General features: G+C 39.8%; 1 protein-coding gene across 6 annotated transcripts in view; it reads right to left on the reverse strand.

Annotated features, from left to right (window-relative positions):
* The window catches only part of CDK14 (cyclin dependent kinase 14), a 684,789-nt gene that overhangs the window by 328,640 nt on the left and 336,997 nt on the right, over window positions 1-19,152 (reverse strand). For all 6 annotated transcript variants that reach the window (XM_027540218.1, XM_027540220.1, XM_027540221.1 and 3 more), the window contains one exon: window positions 13,137-13,260. In XM_027540218.1, the coding sequence (XP_027396019.1) occupies window positions 13,137-13,260 (124 nt within the window). The remainder of the gene's footprint in view (window positions 1-13,136; window positions 13,261-19,152) is intronic.

Consider the following 19,152-nt stretch of genomic DNA (forward strand, 5'->3'; position numbering starts at 1 on the left):
CTGTGATAGAGTGATAGTGACATTGTGAATGGCACTGTCATAGAGATATTCTTTAATCTGAAATACAAGCCACAGGAAATTTTTAACATTAATTTGTAAATGGTAAGGAAAGCTTAGAGTGGGATTGCAAAAACCACATTGCCTTGCTTTCCCACTGTGCACTGAGCCACAAGCATACCGCTGAGTATACAGCAGGCACTCAGTAAAAATCTGTTGAATGAACTAGTGAATAACAGTCCACATTACATCCTTGTTTAAGAAAGCAAGAAATCATGTTGTATATTTTAGGGGGGAAAAATTAAAAATAAACACATTTTGAACACTTAACCTCTAAACCCAACCTAAGTGTCCATCAACAGATGAATAGATAAAGATGTCATACTCACACAAACACACACAATGGAATATAACTCAGCTATAAAAAAGAATGAAATGTTGCCAACTGCATCAACATGGATGGAGTTGGAGGGTATTACGCTAAGTGAATTAAGTCAGACAAAGAAAGACAAATACTGTACAATATGACTTATATGTGACATGTGGAATTTTAAAACTACCACAAACTAGTGAACAAAACAAAAAAGAAACACTCATAGGTACAGAGAACAAACGAGGGCTTGCCAGTGGGGGCTGCGAGGAGAGGGGAGACATAAGCTCCTGGGCATAGGGCTGGCTGCAAACACAGTGTGTATAGTAAAGATGTTTTTCTTTTTAATTCTTACAATGCTGTGTTACTTTCTGCCATACAGCAATACACATCAGCTATAACCGTGCATACATTCTCCTCCCTGCCTTCCTGCTCTCCCATCTCATCACAGAGTGGCAGGCTGGCCCCTGTGCTATGCAGCAGCTGCTCTCCATCTCTCCATCTTACACCTGATAGCGTACATGCATTGACGCCACCTCTCCTTTCCTCCCACCCTCGCCCTCCCCCACTGTGTCTGCAAGTCCATTCTCTACATCTGCATTGCCTGCAAACAGGTTCCTTCAACACCATTTTTAGAGATTCCATACATATGCCATCATATACTATATTTGTTTTTCTCCTTCTGTATAACAGGCTCTAGGTTCAGCCACCTCACTAGAACTGAAACACAGAAGCAGCCTAGATGTCCATGAACAGATAAATGGATAAAAAAGAAGATGGGGTATGTAGCAAATATTTTGTAACAACTGTACATGGAATTTAACATTTGAAAATTATATCTTAAAAACATATATGAAGAAAGTCTAATAAAAATTTTTAAACGTTTTTAATTAAAAAATCCTCAACCTAAAGACTGAAGTGACTTAGCAGCAGCAGCAGCAACCCTAAAGATTATAAATAAACATGACATTTATATGAACAGTCTACAAGCCACACACTGTCTTTAAATGACTTACAGTATCAACTGCTTTAATTCTTATAATTTAGTATCACCATCGTTAGCTTCACTTTCAAACAGATTAAGGCAGAGAACTCGAGTAACTCACAATTTGTAAACAGCAGGGACAGGATTCAAACTCAGGCATCTGACTGCAGAATCTGCACCCTAACCATTCTGGAATATTTGTCTTTATTTTGTTTCTTGATGTGGGTTTATTCATGTCCATGGAAAGAGTCTTCTCTGTCCGACCCAACATTTTAATTAGTACTTCTGTTACAGCTCCATCTGCCCTGCAGTTGTGTACTGTTTCTTTCCAGCCTTTGGAAAAGGTAAGATTTGAACAAGAGACTCCTCCCACTGGTGGGGGTGGGGGCAGTATCAAGGGCATCTTTAACCTAGTACTGCTTGCTCCTTGGAAGGAAAGTTATGACCAACCTAGACAGCATATTAAAAAGCAGAGACATTACTTTGCCAACAAAGTTCTGTCTAGTCAAGGCTATGGTTTTTCCAGTAGTCATGTATGGATGAGAGAGTTGGACTGTAAAGAAAGCTGAGTGCTGAAGAATTGATGCTTTTGAACTGTGGTGTTGGAGAAGACTCTTGAGAGTCCCTTGGACTGCAAAGAGATCCAACCAGTCCATCCTAAAGGAGATCAGTCCTGGGTGTTCATTGGAAGGACTGATGCTGAAGCTGAAACTCCAATACTTTGGCCATCTGATGCAAAGAGCTGACTCATTTGAAAAGATTGAGGGCAGGAGGAGAAGGGGATGACAGAGGATGAGATGGTTGGATGGCATCACCGACTCAATGGACATGAGTTTGGGTGGACTCTGGAAGTTGGTGATGGACAGGGAGGCCTGGCGTGCTGCGGTTCATAGAGTCGCAAAGAGTTGGACACGACTGAGCGACTGAACTGAACTGAACTGCTGAGTTGTTATTAAAGGGGAACATCGTTCAAATCAATTCAGCCTTTGTTTGTCCACAGGGCTTCTCAATGCTTTAATTTATCCCAGGAATATAATGAAAGAAAGTAGCTCCTTCTAATTCATAAATCACCAAGCCTTTATTCCAATTTATATTTCCAACAAGCCTTTCTACGAGTCTGCTGTGAGCTATGTTCTTTGTGCTGTTTCTTTCAGTTTCCTCAAGACACATGTCCGAGTTCCAGTGTTTAGTATGGAATGGTCTCACTGTTCAGCTGATTCAGGTCATCAGGTTGCCAAAGGTTACTTTGACCTGGATATCTGGTTAGCACTTGTACCTTCTCATGTATTTGGGGGCTAAGACCATCCACACATGTGCTAAGTTATCAATAGCCTGTTGGAAACTACACTAGGGCTGTAGAGACACTGGTTATAATAATACTTGGCCTGGTTCAGTTGCTCAGTCGTGTCCAACTCTTTGCAACCCCATGGACTGCAGCACGCCAGGCCTCCCTGTCCTTCACCATCTCCCAGAGTTTGCTCAAACTCAGGTCCATTAAGTCAGTGGTGCCATCCAATCATCTCATCCTCTGTCATCCCCTCCTCCTCCTGCCTTCAACGTTTCCCAGCATAAGGGTCTTTTCCAATGAGTCAGCTCTTCACATCAGGTGGCCACAGTATTGGAGCTTCGGCATCATCCTTCTAATGAACATTCAGGATTGATTTCCTTTGGATGGACTGCTTGGATCTCCCTGCAGCCCAATATTAATAATAACTTAACACAACACTTGCCAAGTAACAGGCATGATGCTCACTTGGGTTTTCACCTCTGGGCCAAAGAATATACATTTTGAAATGAGGGGAGTTTGGACTAGATAATGAGGGGTTCCTTCAAAATCCAGAGAAAAATCTAAAATAAAAAATTTCTGTAAATGTGAATGTCAGGTTTTCCTTTTTAATTATACAATTACAACAGATTTCAACCTTCCCCTTAGAGTTATCTTTATTCTGAAAAACAAAAAGAACAAAACTTTCTCAGTGATATGATTCAGTCAAAAGCTAGATGATGACTTCAACAAAAACACCATACTCTGCTTCCAATTCTGTCACCAAATACTTGCATATCATATTTATTTTGTATTGTTCTTATAATCTTCGTATTAGTGATTCTCATTAGATGCTCATAACTTATTTTAAGTATGTGGAGAGCTGACTGGTAACTTTTCAGAATCTTCCAACTTTTCTCATGCCCTGTTGTCCCATTCTCTTGCTGAGGGCACTCAATTTAGCCAATTCATTGACCTCTCTCACCCACTGCCCATCAGTTCACGATTTCCATTCTCTTGCTGAGAGCACTCAATTTAGCCCATTCATTGACCTCTCTCACCCACTGCCCATCAGTTCACGATTCTGGGCTGGTCCTCAGCACTCTTTTTCCATACTTAGGATGGGCTGTTTGTTGTTTCACTCAACTGATTTCTTTAGCTGACACTTCTACTTCAAAACTAGAAGAAACACTTCAATTTGCCTTTCATATCAGTTATCTTTTCAGATTAAAAATTAGAATGTCAAATAACTTGACAGATATGTACTAGACAGATGCTCCATTTTTAAAGTTTGAACTTCTGAAAAAGGTTACACTATCTCAGATCTGCAGCCTTGATTACACACAACAAGGTTATCTTATGCATACAGACATGCATGCATGCTCAGTTGTGTCCGACTCTTTGTGACTCCATGGACTGTAGCCCGCCAGGCCTCTCTGTCCATGGGATTTTCCAGGCAAGAATACTGGAGTGGGTTGCCATTTCCTCCTCCATATTTAAAGTATGTGATAAAATTAACATACCTTTCCAGACATGTAACTGAATTTCCTCAGCAAATTAGCTCTTAATTGCTTTTTTAAAAAAATTTTTTAATTGTCTAGTAGTTTATTCCAGAGAAGGCAATGGCAAGCCACTCCAGTACTCTTGCCTAGAAAATCTCATGGACGGAGGAGCCTGGAAGGCTGCAGTCCATGGGGTCGCTACTAGTTGGACACGACTGAGCGACTTCACTTTCACTTTTCACTCACACATTGGAGAAGGAAATGGCAATCCACTCCATTGTTCTTGCCTGGAGAATCCCAGGGATGGCTGAGCCTGGTGGGCTGCCGTCTATGGGGTCACACAGAGTCGGACACGACTGAAGCGACTTAGCAGCAGCAGCAGTACTTTATTCTTTCATTAAAATGCAAAGAAGGCCTGAGCTTTCTATGATTATCTATTGTAATGGAAAAAACCATTCAAGGTGAGAAGGGAATTATTTTTCCAAAATACATATGTTCTTCATTGAATGTTATCTGAATAATTATTATTAAAGTACATATTCATGACCTCCCCTGGAAACCCCTCTTTTGTTCAGCCCTCCCCTACTTCCAGTCACTACTCACCCCCAAGGGGGAATCCCTGTCTTGATATCTAACAGTATTGATTAGCTTTTGTCTGTTTTCACTCTTTATATAAGTGGTGGTGGTTTAGTTGCTAAGTCATGTCTGACTCTTGCGACCCCAGAGACTACAGCCCATCAGGCTCCTTTGTCCTTGGGATTTCTCAGGGATCAAACCTGGGTCTCCTGAGGTCAGTCTCCTATATTGCAGGTGGATTCTTTACCAACCGAGCCACCAGGGAAGCCTTCTATGTAAGTAGAATCTTACAACATGTACTCTTCTGTACTCTCCTGTATCTGGCCTTTTTCCTTTTTATCACTGTGTGTAGTTGTGGGTTGTATATATGAATATGAATGTGCACTATTTCAAAAGTAATAAACCAACACATACAGCATTTTAATAATCTTTAGCAAACAAGAGGAAAGCAAACTAATATTGAACTGATAGTATTAAAGCACAAAAACAATCAAAATCACAAGATTTTCAAGTATGTCTAACCTACAGAATTTACAGTATATCTTGGATTTTTCATAGTAGATGGTAAGCTTTTCTTGCTTCCAGTAAATTTTTAGAAAACATATGCCTTCGCCTGCAATGACTCACTGTCATCCACGATACTAGAATAAATCAGAGTATTGATGCATGTATCAGTCAAGTTTGACTTTGGCTGTATTTTAAAATGCTTCTTGGAAGGCAAAGAGCAGAAGATAAAGGGAGATCCATAAATAAGGGACATCAATGACTTCTACACTTACCTAACGATTATGAAAACTCATGTTCAAGTGTAATCACAGTTGTCTTAAATAGCAAGTGCTGCTGCTGCTGCTGCTGCTGCTAAGTCTCCTCAGTCATGTCTGACTCTGTGCAACCCCACAAACAGCAGCCCACCAGGCTCCCCTGTCCCTGGGATTCTCCAGGCAAGAACACTGGAGTGGGTTGCCATTTCCTTCTCCATAAATAGCAAGTGAGTGCTACCTAATTCTAAATTTCATTACAGTGCTATTCTTGACATCACATAATACTTCCACTCTGGTCATCACTGACAACCCTTAGGGTTCCAGTCATCTCATATGTAGATTTTTAAAAGATATATTGGTGTATTTCAACTCAGTCTGCATTCCTTATCTGACTTGCTGCCAACAAATCTGCCCTCATATTGTACAGAACAAAAAATATTTTGCATATTGAAATCTTTTTGCCCAGCAGGTTTCCATCAAGAGTAGAGAATGAGATGATCAGCCCTATTTGAAGCGTCTGTTCTGCATTTTAAGATGTCTCATTACCTCACATGCATGATTTGGCTAAAAATGAACTAACACTTTTGAATTTTCTCATTTCCATGGAGTTTGAAGCTGCCATTCTTAGCAATCAACCCCTCACCACATTGCTTCAATCTGCTTTATGGTGATTGAACAGAGAGATTTCTCATATATAGAGGAGAATATGCTTATTAATTGCATTTTATATAAGTTTCTCTCTTGTTCCCATTTACAACTTAAAAAATATAGCTAAGTTTTTAGACAATTTTTAGGGCAGCGAAACTCTTCTCTATGATATAATAATGGCAAATATATTACATGGCGTTATAATCTGTCAAAACTGAGGAGGTACATCAAGAGTGAACCCTAATGTAAAGTATGAACTTTGGGTGATACTGCTGTGTTCATGTAGGTTCATCAATTGTAACAAGTGTTAACACTCTGGTGGGGGATGTTGGTAACGGAAGAGGCTATGCATGTGTGAGTGCAGGAGGTATATGGAAATCCTCTCTGCTTTCCATTCAACTTTACTGTGAATCTAAAATTGCTCTTGAAAGTAAAGTCCATTTAGAGACTTAAATATAAGGCATCACACTATAAAACTCCTAGAAGAGAACACAGGCAAAACATTCTCCAACACAATTTGTCCAGTGTTTTCTTAGGTCAGTTTCCCAAGGCAATAGAAATAAAAGCAAAAATAAATAATACCTAATCAAATGGACAAACTCTTGTATTGCAAGGGAAACCATAAATAAAATGAAAAGCCAATCTATAGAATGGGAGAAAACATTTGTAAATGATGTGACTGACAAGGAGTTAATTTCCAAAATATACAGAGTTCATATAGCACAATCAAAAACAAACAACCCAATCAAAAAATGGGTGGAGGAACTAAATAGACATTTCTCCAAAGAAGGCATACAGATGGTCAACAGGCACATGAAAAGATGCTCAACATTGTTACTTATTAGAGAAAGGCAGATCAAAACTGTTATGAGGTACCACCTCACACTACTCAGAATGACCATCATTATCCCATTAAAAATTAATTCTTACCCTGTAGTGTTGATAAAAATGTAAACTGGTACAGCCAGTATAGAAACCAGCATGAAGTTCCCTCATAAAGCTAAAAAGAGTTGTCATACGATCCTGCAATCCCACTCCTGGGCGTATATATCCTGGGAAAACTCTAATTTGAAAATACACATGCACCCTAATGTTCACAGAAGCACTATTCACAGTAGCCAGACATGGAAGCAACCCAGTGTCCATCGACAGATGGATAAATAAAGATGATGTGGTATATCTATACAGTGGACTCTTAGCCCCCAAAAGGATGAAATAATGCCATTTGAAGAAACATGGGCAGACTTAGAGATCATCATACTAACGGAAACAAGGCAGAAAAGACAGAGCATGAAGTGGGCTGCCATGCTCTTCTCCAGGGGATCTTTGTGACCCCAGGATTGAACCCCGTCTCTTACATCTCCTGCATCGGCACGTGGGTTCTTTACTACTAGTAACATCTGGGAATCCCAAATTGTATATGCTAATGACAAAAAAACAGTTAAAAGTTTATAATTTGGGGACTAACAGGCTCTTATTCAGAGACTTTAGATTTTATCAAGTTGATAGATGCTACTCTTGACTTCTTTCTGTTCTCTACTATTCTCTACATGAATTCTGAGAGGCAGATTACAAACAAACCCTGCACTCACCATGGCCTCTGCAGAGTTACATCTCTGGAGTGTTCTGCAAATTAATCTAAAATGTGATTTATAATAATTTCCTTTCTCAAATCAAGTCAAGGAACAGCCTGGAGGAGGAAACTACCAACATGAGGAAGGTCATATTTTTAGACCTCTGCTGGGAAAGAGACCTGTGTAATTTTACTTGATTAAAACCACAGAACTGTTTAACTCTGTTCCTGTGTTAGGAAAGCCAGTAAAATAATCCAAGACCTTAAATGCTTGTATCACAGAGTTTGCACTGTCTTTTTTTTCTCAGAGGCAAATTTAACCCAGCTGTCTTTCCATGCAGCAAGGCTGTGCATGCATGCATGCATGCTTAGTCGCTCAGTTGTGTCCTTCTCTTTGCAACCCCATGGACTGTAGCCTGCCAGGCCCCTCTGTCCTTGGGGATTCTCCAGGCAAGAATATTGGAGTGGGTTGTCATTTCCTCCTCCAGGGGAACTCCTCAACCCAGGGATCAAACTTGCACATCTGCATCTTCTGCATTGGCAGGTGGAATCTTTACCACTGAGCCACCTGGGAAGCCCCAGAGCAAGGCCATGACCCCGTACAATAGCAGAAGAATGGCTGGAAAATGTGTGTGACACCATCATCTTCTTGCAAAAATTGCAAGAAGCTGCTACTCTACAGACTCATCTATTTTGCTTTAATCTCGTTTACATGGAAACATATCTTTTTAGTTTTCATACTATCATACTGCAAATGGACATTAGTTTCTTGGTGAGTTTGTACATTTACTTGTCACACTTCAACAGTTTTCTTTTAATGTGATCTCAACGCATATCACAAAAGTCGGATTCTCACCTACTTGAATTTCCAGAAACCAGAATAAAAAATGAGGTCCTAGGAAGGGACATGTAGCACTGGTTAGGGATTCACTCAACTGATTTTTACCCACCAGTGAATACCTGATCATTAGAAAATAAATTCATTTCAGAAATGTACAACATAAATAAAAACAGCACTGAGAAGAATCTTAGTATCTGTTCAATGCACTTATTTTTTAGTTGAGGAGTATAAAGCTCAGAGGGGAAAACTAGCTTGAAGTCATAAGCTAGTTATAGACAGTTATAGACAAAAGCTACTTATAGAGTCAGGCCTCTTAATTCAAGGCTCAATACGCTTTGCTCTCAACAATAGTACAATCAATCATTTAAGGTCTGTAGAGTAGGAACGTCAAATCTTATACATCTTTTGTACATGTTTATATTCACTGAGTGTTTATTTCTGCAGCCTGAGGTTACAAATACAATAATACCAAGCAGGTATACAAGGCTGATGTGTAAGAGCCTCGATACGCTCCTGAGGTTCCCACACTCTCAATACTCAGGTCATCTAACTCTATCTGCACTCTCAACCGTGCCCAGCCAGGACAGAACTCATGAAGAGAGAATTAATTTGTAAACTGCTGGTTTGCTAAAGTGAATCAAGCAAAAATTGGGAAATGCAGGTGGGTCTTGGTCTTTACACTAATACTCAATTTTGTTACACATATTGTTTCTTCATTCAGGCAGTATTTCCTGAGCACCTCTAAGGTTCCAGACATAGCAGAGACAAGAGTGAGCAAGACAGGCCCAGTCCCTGACCTTATGGGATTTACAATCAAATAGTACAAGCCAAAAATTAACAGATAAACAAATGACAAAATTATTTCAGTGCACCGTAAGTGCTATTGAAGAAGTTGAACTGGATGATTTTGGAAAGGTGGCCTTTTAAAAAAATATTTCATTTATTTATTAAAAAAAATTTTTTTTGGCCATGTCACAGTTTGCAGGATCTTAGTTCCCTGACCAGGGATCAAACCCTCAGCAATGAAAATGTGGAATCGTAACCACTGGACCACCAGGGAATTCTCAAGAGGTGATCTTTTTGAAAAAGTAATATAGGATCTATCAGCTGTGTGATGAGAAGGAGTCAGCCATGTGAGAAGCAGGGAGAACAGTGTTCCAGGAAATGGGAAAAGCTAAGTAAGAGGTTCTGATGTGTGGACACATTTGGGGTTTCAAATATTTTTTCCCAAAGATAATGTAAAGATGAACCCGTTTTTAGAAATGAATCTGTATTCTACACAATTTTATTATCTTATTATATACAGATGGGACAAACTTCTGCATTAGGAAAACACAGTGATTCTAAACCATGTATAATTTACTTATTTCCAAATGCATATAGAAAATAAGTCTCAGGTAAGTGCTTCAATATGACTTTGTTTACAAGAAAAAAAAAAACAGTACAGTACTTTGACCAACTGGAATTCAGAACTGCATTCTGTTTAAATCTGAATGGGTTTACATATAAATTATCATCTGGGTACTTTGTCCAGCAGGTAAATTATCTTCTGGTTTACTTTGTCCAGTAGGAAAAAGCTCCAAAGGACTAAGGATGAAATCACTCACTACTGAATTACTACTACTCACTACAAATGACAAAATGTTCATTAAATTATGTGATGCATTTTTTGGGGGGGGTATTAGTGCAATCTATATTCATAGCATGAGTGTCATATTTGTTGTATGTAGAAAGCACATATAATGGTTAATAATTTGCCATTGGTTAATAATAGTACTGATATATAAATATAAACACATGTGATGATCAATAATTTATTGGAAGATTAGGCAGTTTTATAAGGTAAAATATCTATGTAAATAAATATAAAGACCCTGGGCCACCTGAATTTGAAAGATATGGATCAAGCATCTGAATTCCAGTTTTGTGAGCAGCTACCCTCATACAGTCAAGCTTGGGCAAATTTCTAACCCTCTCTGAATATCTTGGCTCTCTCCAAAGTGTAGGTTAGAATAACTTCCTAGGTTTATGAGACAATGAAATAAGAATTTCTAAGGGTCTGGCACACACAATAAACTCAGTAAATTTTAGTGTTTGTCCCCCCCCCACCCCATATATTTTCTCTAATAAAAATAGCATTAACAATACAAGAATTACGCTCATACAGATTCCTTCTGTCTCTTCTAATCAAAATATGATGGTATTTTTCACATGAGAGAAAAAGGTAGGACAAAGGAACCGCTGCTATGGCTCTTGACACATCAAACTGAATTAAGACCCGGTGTTTCTAATTGTTCTGCTGCCTGGAACCGTCCCATTTTGACTGTCTAGCTCCTCCACGGCTTCCACTGTACTGCCTTCATCTGAGACCCAGACACGTGCCCAAGCGCAGTAAATCACAGTTAATTGCATGTCTTAAATTAAAAGACAAAAATGATGCACAATTAATTGGAGGAAATTGTCATTTGGTGAGTGAGTCTCGCTCATTACACTCTGTGCACAGGACGCATGCCAAGTCTGTGTTCCAGGCAAGAAGACTCCGTCTGTGACACTGAGGTTCAACCTTTCTGGAGAGCACTCTGGTCAAACACTTTAAAACACTCAGCACTGCAGCTGGAGTACAGCCAGCTTGCTCTGCAAGGACATTCAACAGCGGGACGGCACATAACCGTGACGATTAGAAAGAACCAAAACGTTCGGCGATGGGGGACTGAGTAAAAGGCCGAGGTTGTGGCCATTAAGGGAAAATCTACATTGTAACAAATGGTTTTTTTCATATTGAATAAGATGAGAAAATGTCCATGACATATTCCTAAGTGAAAACTGCTTACAAAACAGTGTGGGTTTCTTCTTTTGAGGATTACATAATAAATGGAAGAAGAAAGAAAGAATGAGGAGAAACAGTGGGAAAATATACAATAAAAATGTTAACATTTGTAATCTCAGAGTAGTTCATAGTCTCTAGATTTTTCTCCTTTTCTAAAAAGTTTTCTAAGTTGTTTAAAATTACATTTCAATTTATTTCTGAATCTATTACAAAATGTTAGTTTTAAAGATTCGTAAGAATCCTTTAACATGAATTTACCCATTATAATAAAAAAGTCATCATAAAATTAAAAAATAATCCCTAGTAAGCACTTAGATACAATCCTATTATTCCCCTAGTTATACAGACAAAATAAAGTTAATAAAAAATGCATTCTATAAATACACAAGAAAACCATGTTCAGCAAAATTAAATGTTCAATACAATAAATTATGTAAACATATACCGTATACTATATATTAAGATAACAGAAGAAAATCACTATGAATTCTTCTTAGTTTAATACTAATATCAACAAACTAAAAAAATATGTTCATGGTGAACATAATGACCTTGAATTTGAGGAACTGCAAATCTTCTCTCCTCCACACCTCTTCTCTCATCATCATTTTCTACCCTGAACTGAAACACTTTACATCTAGCCACCGAGTATTATTCTGATGCTAAAACTTGACAACAAACAACTTTCTAGCTCACATACACACACACAGTTTCATAATTTTCACAAATAAGAAAAGAACAAAAAATGTCTTGCAATATATCACCAACGATGTTAACTTTTGTTTCAATTTTACAAGAAAAGAATATACAAAATGCAAGAGTAGATTAATTCCAAACATACTGAACACTCTCCTAACCTTGAAATAAGCAATAAACATTTCCTGCTCTCTTTTATTTCTCGGGGGGGTTGGTGGAGTGAGAAAAGATAATCATATTCTGGAAAAGCCCGTATCTCAATCTCAGGCGTCCTTACGTCCCAAGGGTAATATTTCCATTCCACTCTTAATGGAACAAATTTCTAATCAGAATATGTATCCAAAAATAATTGAGGCAATGCAATGTCAACAGATCATGCTGCCATCAGCGCTCCTGATGCTGGGAATCAACTCTGCATGCCAATGTGACAGAGAGCACGGGCAGCGCAGACACATCAGACCAACAAGCAGGACACAGCAGTTCTGTTCCCCTTTGGCGCTCAAGAGGCCAATCTCAAAACCTTTCAGGGAGGGATGACTTACTATGGGGCGAGGCCAGGACCTCCACTTTTAAACTGGCATCAGTGTCTTCCTTTAGAATTTTTGAAACAACAGTCATTTTTGGAAAGGTTAACAATGCCCTTAGATTTCTGACAACAAACACTACTGAATGTATTTTATGATGCTCTGAAACTGTCCAGAGGTTTAAAATTCAGGTTTGACAATAATTGTTGAAGCTGGATCAAGAGTAAGGGAGACCCCTTAAGGTATCCTACTTAAGAATGCGTTTGACATTTTCCTAATTAAAAAAAAAAGATTTCTTTCAAAGTATTTTATATTCAAAATTATACTGACTTCAACTTTGGAAATATATGAAATCTGATTTGTGCTTATTTAAGACTTTAATAAGCAATGTAGACTTTTAAAAAAATCCATCAAGCATGATGTTGATCATAAAAAAAATTTCTTCACTCCTGAAAGAATGTTACCAGGATCTGTAACGACAGAAGACGGGCACCTAAACGAACGCAGTGCCGCCATATGCCTGGCATTCTCTCCGTGTGACAAAATAGACTGGTAATTAACTGCTTTCCTACCGAAATCTGCCAGCTTCAACTCCCCCGTGTCACTGATCAGAAGGTTCTGTGGTTTCAGGTCTCTGTGCAAAATATAGCGCTGGTGGATGTAGGACAGCCCTCGCAGCAACTGAAATAAAAACAGCTGGAAAAACAGGGAGAGAAAAGTTAAAATACGAACACAGTCCAATGCCACTTTCTACATACAGTCTGCCAAGTACTTGTATTTCTTGAAAATGGGTACCCATCACTAAATTTTCTATCAAACTATTGAAACAGAATTTGCATACATGTATGGAAATTCCTAACGCACAAACTAAATCTGAAAATTTTTAACAACCTATTATGGCAACCCAGAGTTCCTTAGCCAGAAAGATCTATAATCCAATCTTTGTTCTAGAAATTAAGCGAAATGTAAAGAACCATTTTCTAAATAATATTTGATTTCCTCAGGTCTGAACTGATGCTTGTGACAGAGAAAAAACCCTATTCACAATGTTATAAAAGGAAGCAGAATTTTTTAATGTAAATTTAATTAACATATATTTAATTCCATGGAAATGATATAAACATGGTATCCAGTGATTCACTCAATAACATGCTTTAAGGAATAGAAAGATAAGATGATTTCAAATAATTAAAACAGAAACAGTCACGGGGTCCAATTATTACTACACTGTAATTACACTGCTTCGGCACATACGGCCACAGAGATTAGGTTGTTGCCTAAAGACAGACGTGTACTTTTGCTAATTACAGAACAGACCCAACCTAAAGGGACAGGAATCACAGAAAACAGAGAAATCAAGAATTCAAGAGCAAGAGTTTCATAAGAAATACAATTAAGAAGCGCCTGATGGTCTTCTCTGTTTCCATTCATATTGGATCATAATAAATATTTCCATTTTTATAACAAAAAAGGTGATCCACTAGGCTTTCCAATACTCTGTTTATTAAAAAAAAAGGACTATCTTTAAACTATTTACTTGCCAAAATAATCCTAATTGACATAGTTTTTAAAAAAAAAAACAATATCCTAAAACAAAACTAAAAACAAGTGGTTTTAAGTGCCATCAGTACTGTAGTCTATGTAATCAGCTAGTAACAAAATGCACTTTCTGGGAAATTTTAAAGGAATTAGCTGCCAAATACTGGTAGGATAGGGCTTCCCAGGTGGCAATAGGTGGCAAAGAACCCACTGCCAATGCAGGAGACATAAGAGAAACGGGTTTGGTCCGTGGTTCAGGAAGATTCCCTGGAGAAGGGAATGGCAACCCACTCTGGTATTCTCGCCAGGAGAAGCCCATGGACAGAGGAGCCTGGCTAACTACAGTCCATAGGGTTGCAAAGAGTCAGATATGATTGAAGCAATTTAGCATGCATACTGGTAGGATAAGGATTCTAGAATCTTCACATAAAAAAGACTGGCAATTCCTCAAGGGCCATGGGAGCTAACATTTCAGAATATTTTCCAACTAACTAGGGGCTCTGAAAGCCAAGTAAAACGTTTAAAGGGGGGATACCTTGGAACACTTCACTTGCTAAGTCATGCCGACTCTCTGCCACCACATGGACTGTAGCACACCAGGCTTCCCTGTCCTATGCTAAGTCTCAGTGTTTGCCCCGATTCATGTCCATCGAGTGGGTGATGCCATCCAACCATCTCATCCTCTGTCGTCCCCTTCTACTCCTGCCCTCAATCCTTCCCAGCATGAAAGACAGTAGATACGTTCATTTCAAAATCTTTGTATGTGATAATAAGCTATGGTGTCAGGAAGGCCTAGATTCATTATTTCCAGAATCTAAGCACCAGAAACTAAACACCTGTTCTGTGTTAGGCTGGATTAAATCACTGGCTCAAGAATCTCAGGAAGTAAACTTCTCCTGGACTCCTCCTTTCAGTCCTTCCTGTGTAGCAGATGGAAAGACTTAATGCCATCAGCAGCAGCTTCCAGCCTCATTCCTCACTTCTAAAACCCCCTGCATCTCCAAGCGGAAAAGCTTACAATTTCAAAGAAAATCCAAATCCCTTCAGTTCAGAAGGGAAAAAGGATGAGCAAATAAAGCCACTTTGCATTTTCAAAAGCTTTTCATCAGTCACATAGGCAGATCGCAAAACAAATAAACTGAATTTCAAAAATAAACTGATTTTGAAAGTCTGCATTCTGCAAGGTGCTAGCTGGGACTTACCAGACTGTGATTATCTACCTAACCACAGCAACATATTTTAGTTGAACAAGCAAATGATACAAAGTGCCAGCTGCTATTCTACACATCATAGAATATGAATTCTTTTGATCTCTGTAAAGAAATTTTTTAAAAAGATTTTTTGATGTGGACCATATTTTCTTTAAAGTCTTTATTGAATTTGTTACAACACTGCTTGTTTTATGCTTTGGTTTTTTTGACCCCAAGGCATGTGGGGTCTTCATTCCCTGACAAGTGATTGAATCTGTACTGTGTTGGAAGGCGAAGTATTAACCACTGGACCACCAGGGTAGTCCCTGACCTCTGTAACAATTTTAATGGTGATGGTACCACTATTCCGGGCTTTCCTGGTGGCTCAGCTGGTAAAGACTCTGCCTGTAATGCAGGAGATGAAAGAAATGAGAATTCGATCCCTGGGTCGGGAAGATCTCCTGGAAAAGGAAATGGCAACCCACTCCAGTATTCTTGCCTGGAAAATCCCATGGACAGAGGAGTCTGGCAGGCTCCTATAGTCCATGGAGTCACAAGGAGTCAGACACAAATGATTGCACACATCTGTGCCCACACACACGCACACATCGCATCCTATCTGTATCAGTGATGAGGAAACTGGAATCAGTTTAAGTGCCGGGACTCAAATCCAAGAAATTTGACTCCAAAATCTACTCCCTTAACCACTCTACTCTAGGAATCCTGGCCAGAACACAAATAGGCAGTGTCCACACAGAAGCTGCTTCCTCCAATCGGCAAGAAAAAGCACAGGCGTCTAACAGCATGGCCTTCAAGGCCACTGAGCTGAGCCCTGACTCCAGCTGGGTGCCCAGGCATTTCCGACCCCAAGCACACTCAAAGTATATTGCTGTTCAACCCTTTTCCCTCGTTCTTACGTCTTCTCTCACAGAAAAGCCTTGTCTCACTTTTGCCTGCTAATCTCCCTGTGTTTCTTAGGTCTCTCCTCAAACGCCACTCCTCCCTGGACCCCAGGCCTTCAGTCTCCCTGCAGGTCTGTGTGAGGCGTTCCTCCTCTGTGCTCCAGGGGCAGCTGCTACATCTGCCTATCACAGGATGGGATTCCCCTGTCTCCCCAGAATGTGTTGTTGAAGTTCAGTCACTCAGTCAGGTCCAACTCTTTGTGACCCCACGGACTGCAGCACGCCAGGCTTCCCTGTCCTTCACTATCTCCTGGAGTTTGCTCAAACTCATGTCCATTGAGCTGGTAATGCCATCTCATCTGCGGTTGTCCCCTTCTCCTCCTGTCCTCAATCTTTCCAAGCATCAGGGTCTTTTACAATGAGTCGGCTCTTTGCATCAGGTGGCCACAGTATTGGAGTTTCAGCTTCAGCATCAGTCCTTCCAATGAATATTTATGGTTGATTTCCTTTAGGATGGATGGGTTGGATCTCCTTGCAGTCCAAGGGACTCTCAAGAGTCTTCTCCAATACCACAGTTCAAAAGCATCAATTCTTCAGTGCTCAGTCTTCTTTATGGTCCAGCTCTGACATGCATACATGATTACTGGAAAAACCATAGCTTTGACTAGATGAACCTTTGTCGGCAAAGTGATGTCTGATTTTAATATGCTGTCTAGGTTCATCATAGCTTTTATTCCAAAGAGCAAGCGTCTTTTAATTTCAGACTGCCTCAACCATCTTCCTAATCTGCTCCCACAGCTGACACTCATTACTAAGTAATGTGATGACTGAACAGGATTTAGGGACATCTGGATGAAGCAGATAGAAAAAAGAACAGACTCCTGGAATGGGAGTTTCTAGAAGCTAAGAGTAGAAGTGGGAAGACCAAACGGTCCCAAAGGGCTCTTCTTTTAACACCTTTACTAATTAGCAGAAATATATAATCCTCATGTTAATCCAGAAGCTATTCAAATAGGATAGCAGATTAAAGAGGATTAAGAAAATCAGTGTTAGGGAAAGATGCAACCACACACTCAACTACAGTTGTATACATGACGAATAAGCTCCAAGTAAGACAGACAGAGCCCAGAGCATCAAATGAGAGCCCCACACAAACTTTTAGATCTTTGAACAATGCACAAAGTTAAGTCAGAACAAATCCCCAGATAATACATTCCTTAAGGATTTACGAAGTGCCAACCATCTGCCAGGTGCTATCATGTAAGAGGGATGCAAAGATGAATAGGATGTAAGATGTAGTTCCTTGACTTGAGGAACTCACAGCCCACTGGATATGAGAGACACATAGACAGATTCATGTATCCATGCTAAGTGGCTTCAGTTGTGTCTGACCTGGGAGACTCTGTGGACTGTAGCCCTCCAGGCTCCTCTGTCCATGGGATTCTCCAGGCAAGAATACTGGAGTGGGTTGCCATGCCCTCCTCCAGGGGATCTTCCTGAGACATTGAACCCATGTCTCTTACATCTCCTGCACTGGCAGGTCAGTTCTTTACCACTAGCCCCACCTGGGAAGCACATAAGCAGATTAACTGCACTTAAAGAGGTCTGCTTAGCAGCAGCAGCAGCAGCACTATGACAGCTACACAAACGGAGTGTAACTGAAGGCCACAGGAGGGAGGACACTTCATTACACATAAAAGTTTAGTAGGAAAAGGAGCATTCATTAGATACACAAGATGAGACAATGTATTACATGACAAACCTCTTGCTTTTCTGAGGGAAAAAATTGAGGAAAGCAAGCAAGGAAATCACTAGGCAGATGAATTAATAAGAAGAAAAATTGTAATTAATGAAAAGAAGACAATATATGAAACTGTAAAATGATCAACATACCGTCATCATAATAATGGTGGTGAAGGGGCAATATAACTCACTAAAACCATTAGTAAGGGCTTGCCTGATAGCTCCGTTGGTAAAAAATCCGCCTGCAATGCAGGAGACCCTGGTTCGATTCCTGGGTCGGGAAGATCCCCTGGAAAAGGGAAAGGCTACCCACTCCAGTATTCTGGCCTGACAATATATGAAACTGTAAAACCATCAACACACCATCATAATAGTAATGGTGATGAAGGGACAATGTAATTCACTGAAACCATTAGTAAACTTGGAGCATTTTCTGTTAAACACCTTAAAATGTTATTTCTAAAACACCAAGTTTACTAATGGTTTCAGTGAATTATATTGTCCCTTCAAGGGACAAGGAAAGAGCAGTCATTCCGAGTTTAACAGAATGTGCCATAGAACATTGCTTGGGAATGTTTTGAGAACCCAAGTCTTAGGGATTTCTTTCTTTAGACATACAGGCAAGTATCTAACTGGCCCATGTAAATTTTTAAGAAAGCCAGTTCACTGGGTTGTTGTAGAAATCACCACATAAAAAGCTAAGTTTGATCTCTGTGAAAACCAGAGGGTACTATGAGAACAAGAAGTACCACCAAAGGAGGGGCTGCATGCAGAGGAAGAGGAAACATCAGCTTTGTAGCTCCCTAATAAAACTTGGTGAACGTCGACGCGATCTCAGGTACTGAAAAAAAAAAACAAAAACGGAAGACAGACTCATAGTAATTGAAGGTTTACACTCATTTGAAGACTGTTCTGGGACTTCCTGCTAGTCTAGTAGCTAGAACTCAACAACTCCCAATACAAGGGGCCCGGGTTCAATCCCTGCTCAGGGAACTAGATCCCACGTGCACACAGGTATGCTTAGTCGCTCACTCGTGTCCAACTCATCGCAACCCTATGGACGGTAACCTGCCAGGCTCCTCTGTCTATGGGATTTCCCAGACAAGAATACTGGAGTGGGTTGCCGTTTCATCTTCCAGGGAATCCTGCCCACCCCAGGACTGAACCTGGGTCTCCCGAGTCTCCTGCACTGCAGGAGGATTCTTTACCAGTGA

Source organism: Bos indicus x Bos taurus, chromosome 4, assembly GCF_003369695.1.
Source record: "Bos indicus x Bos taurus breed Angus x Brahman F1 hybrid chromosome 4, Bos_hybrid_MaternalHap_v2.0, whole genome shotgun sequence".
Lineage (NCBI taxonomy): Eukaryota > Metazoa > Chordata > Mammalia > Artiodactyla > Bovidae > Bos > Bos indicus x Bos taurus.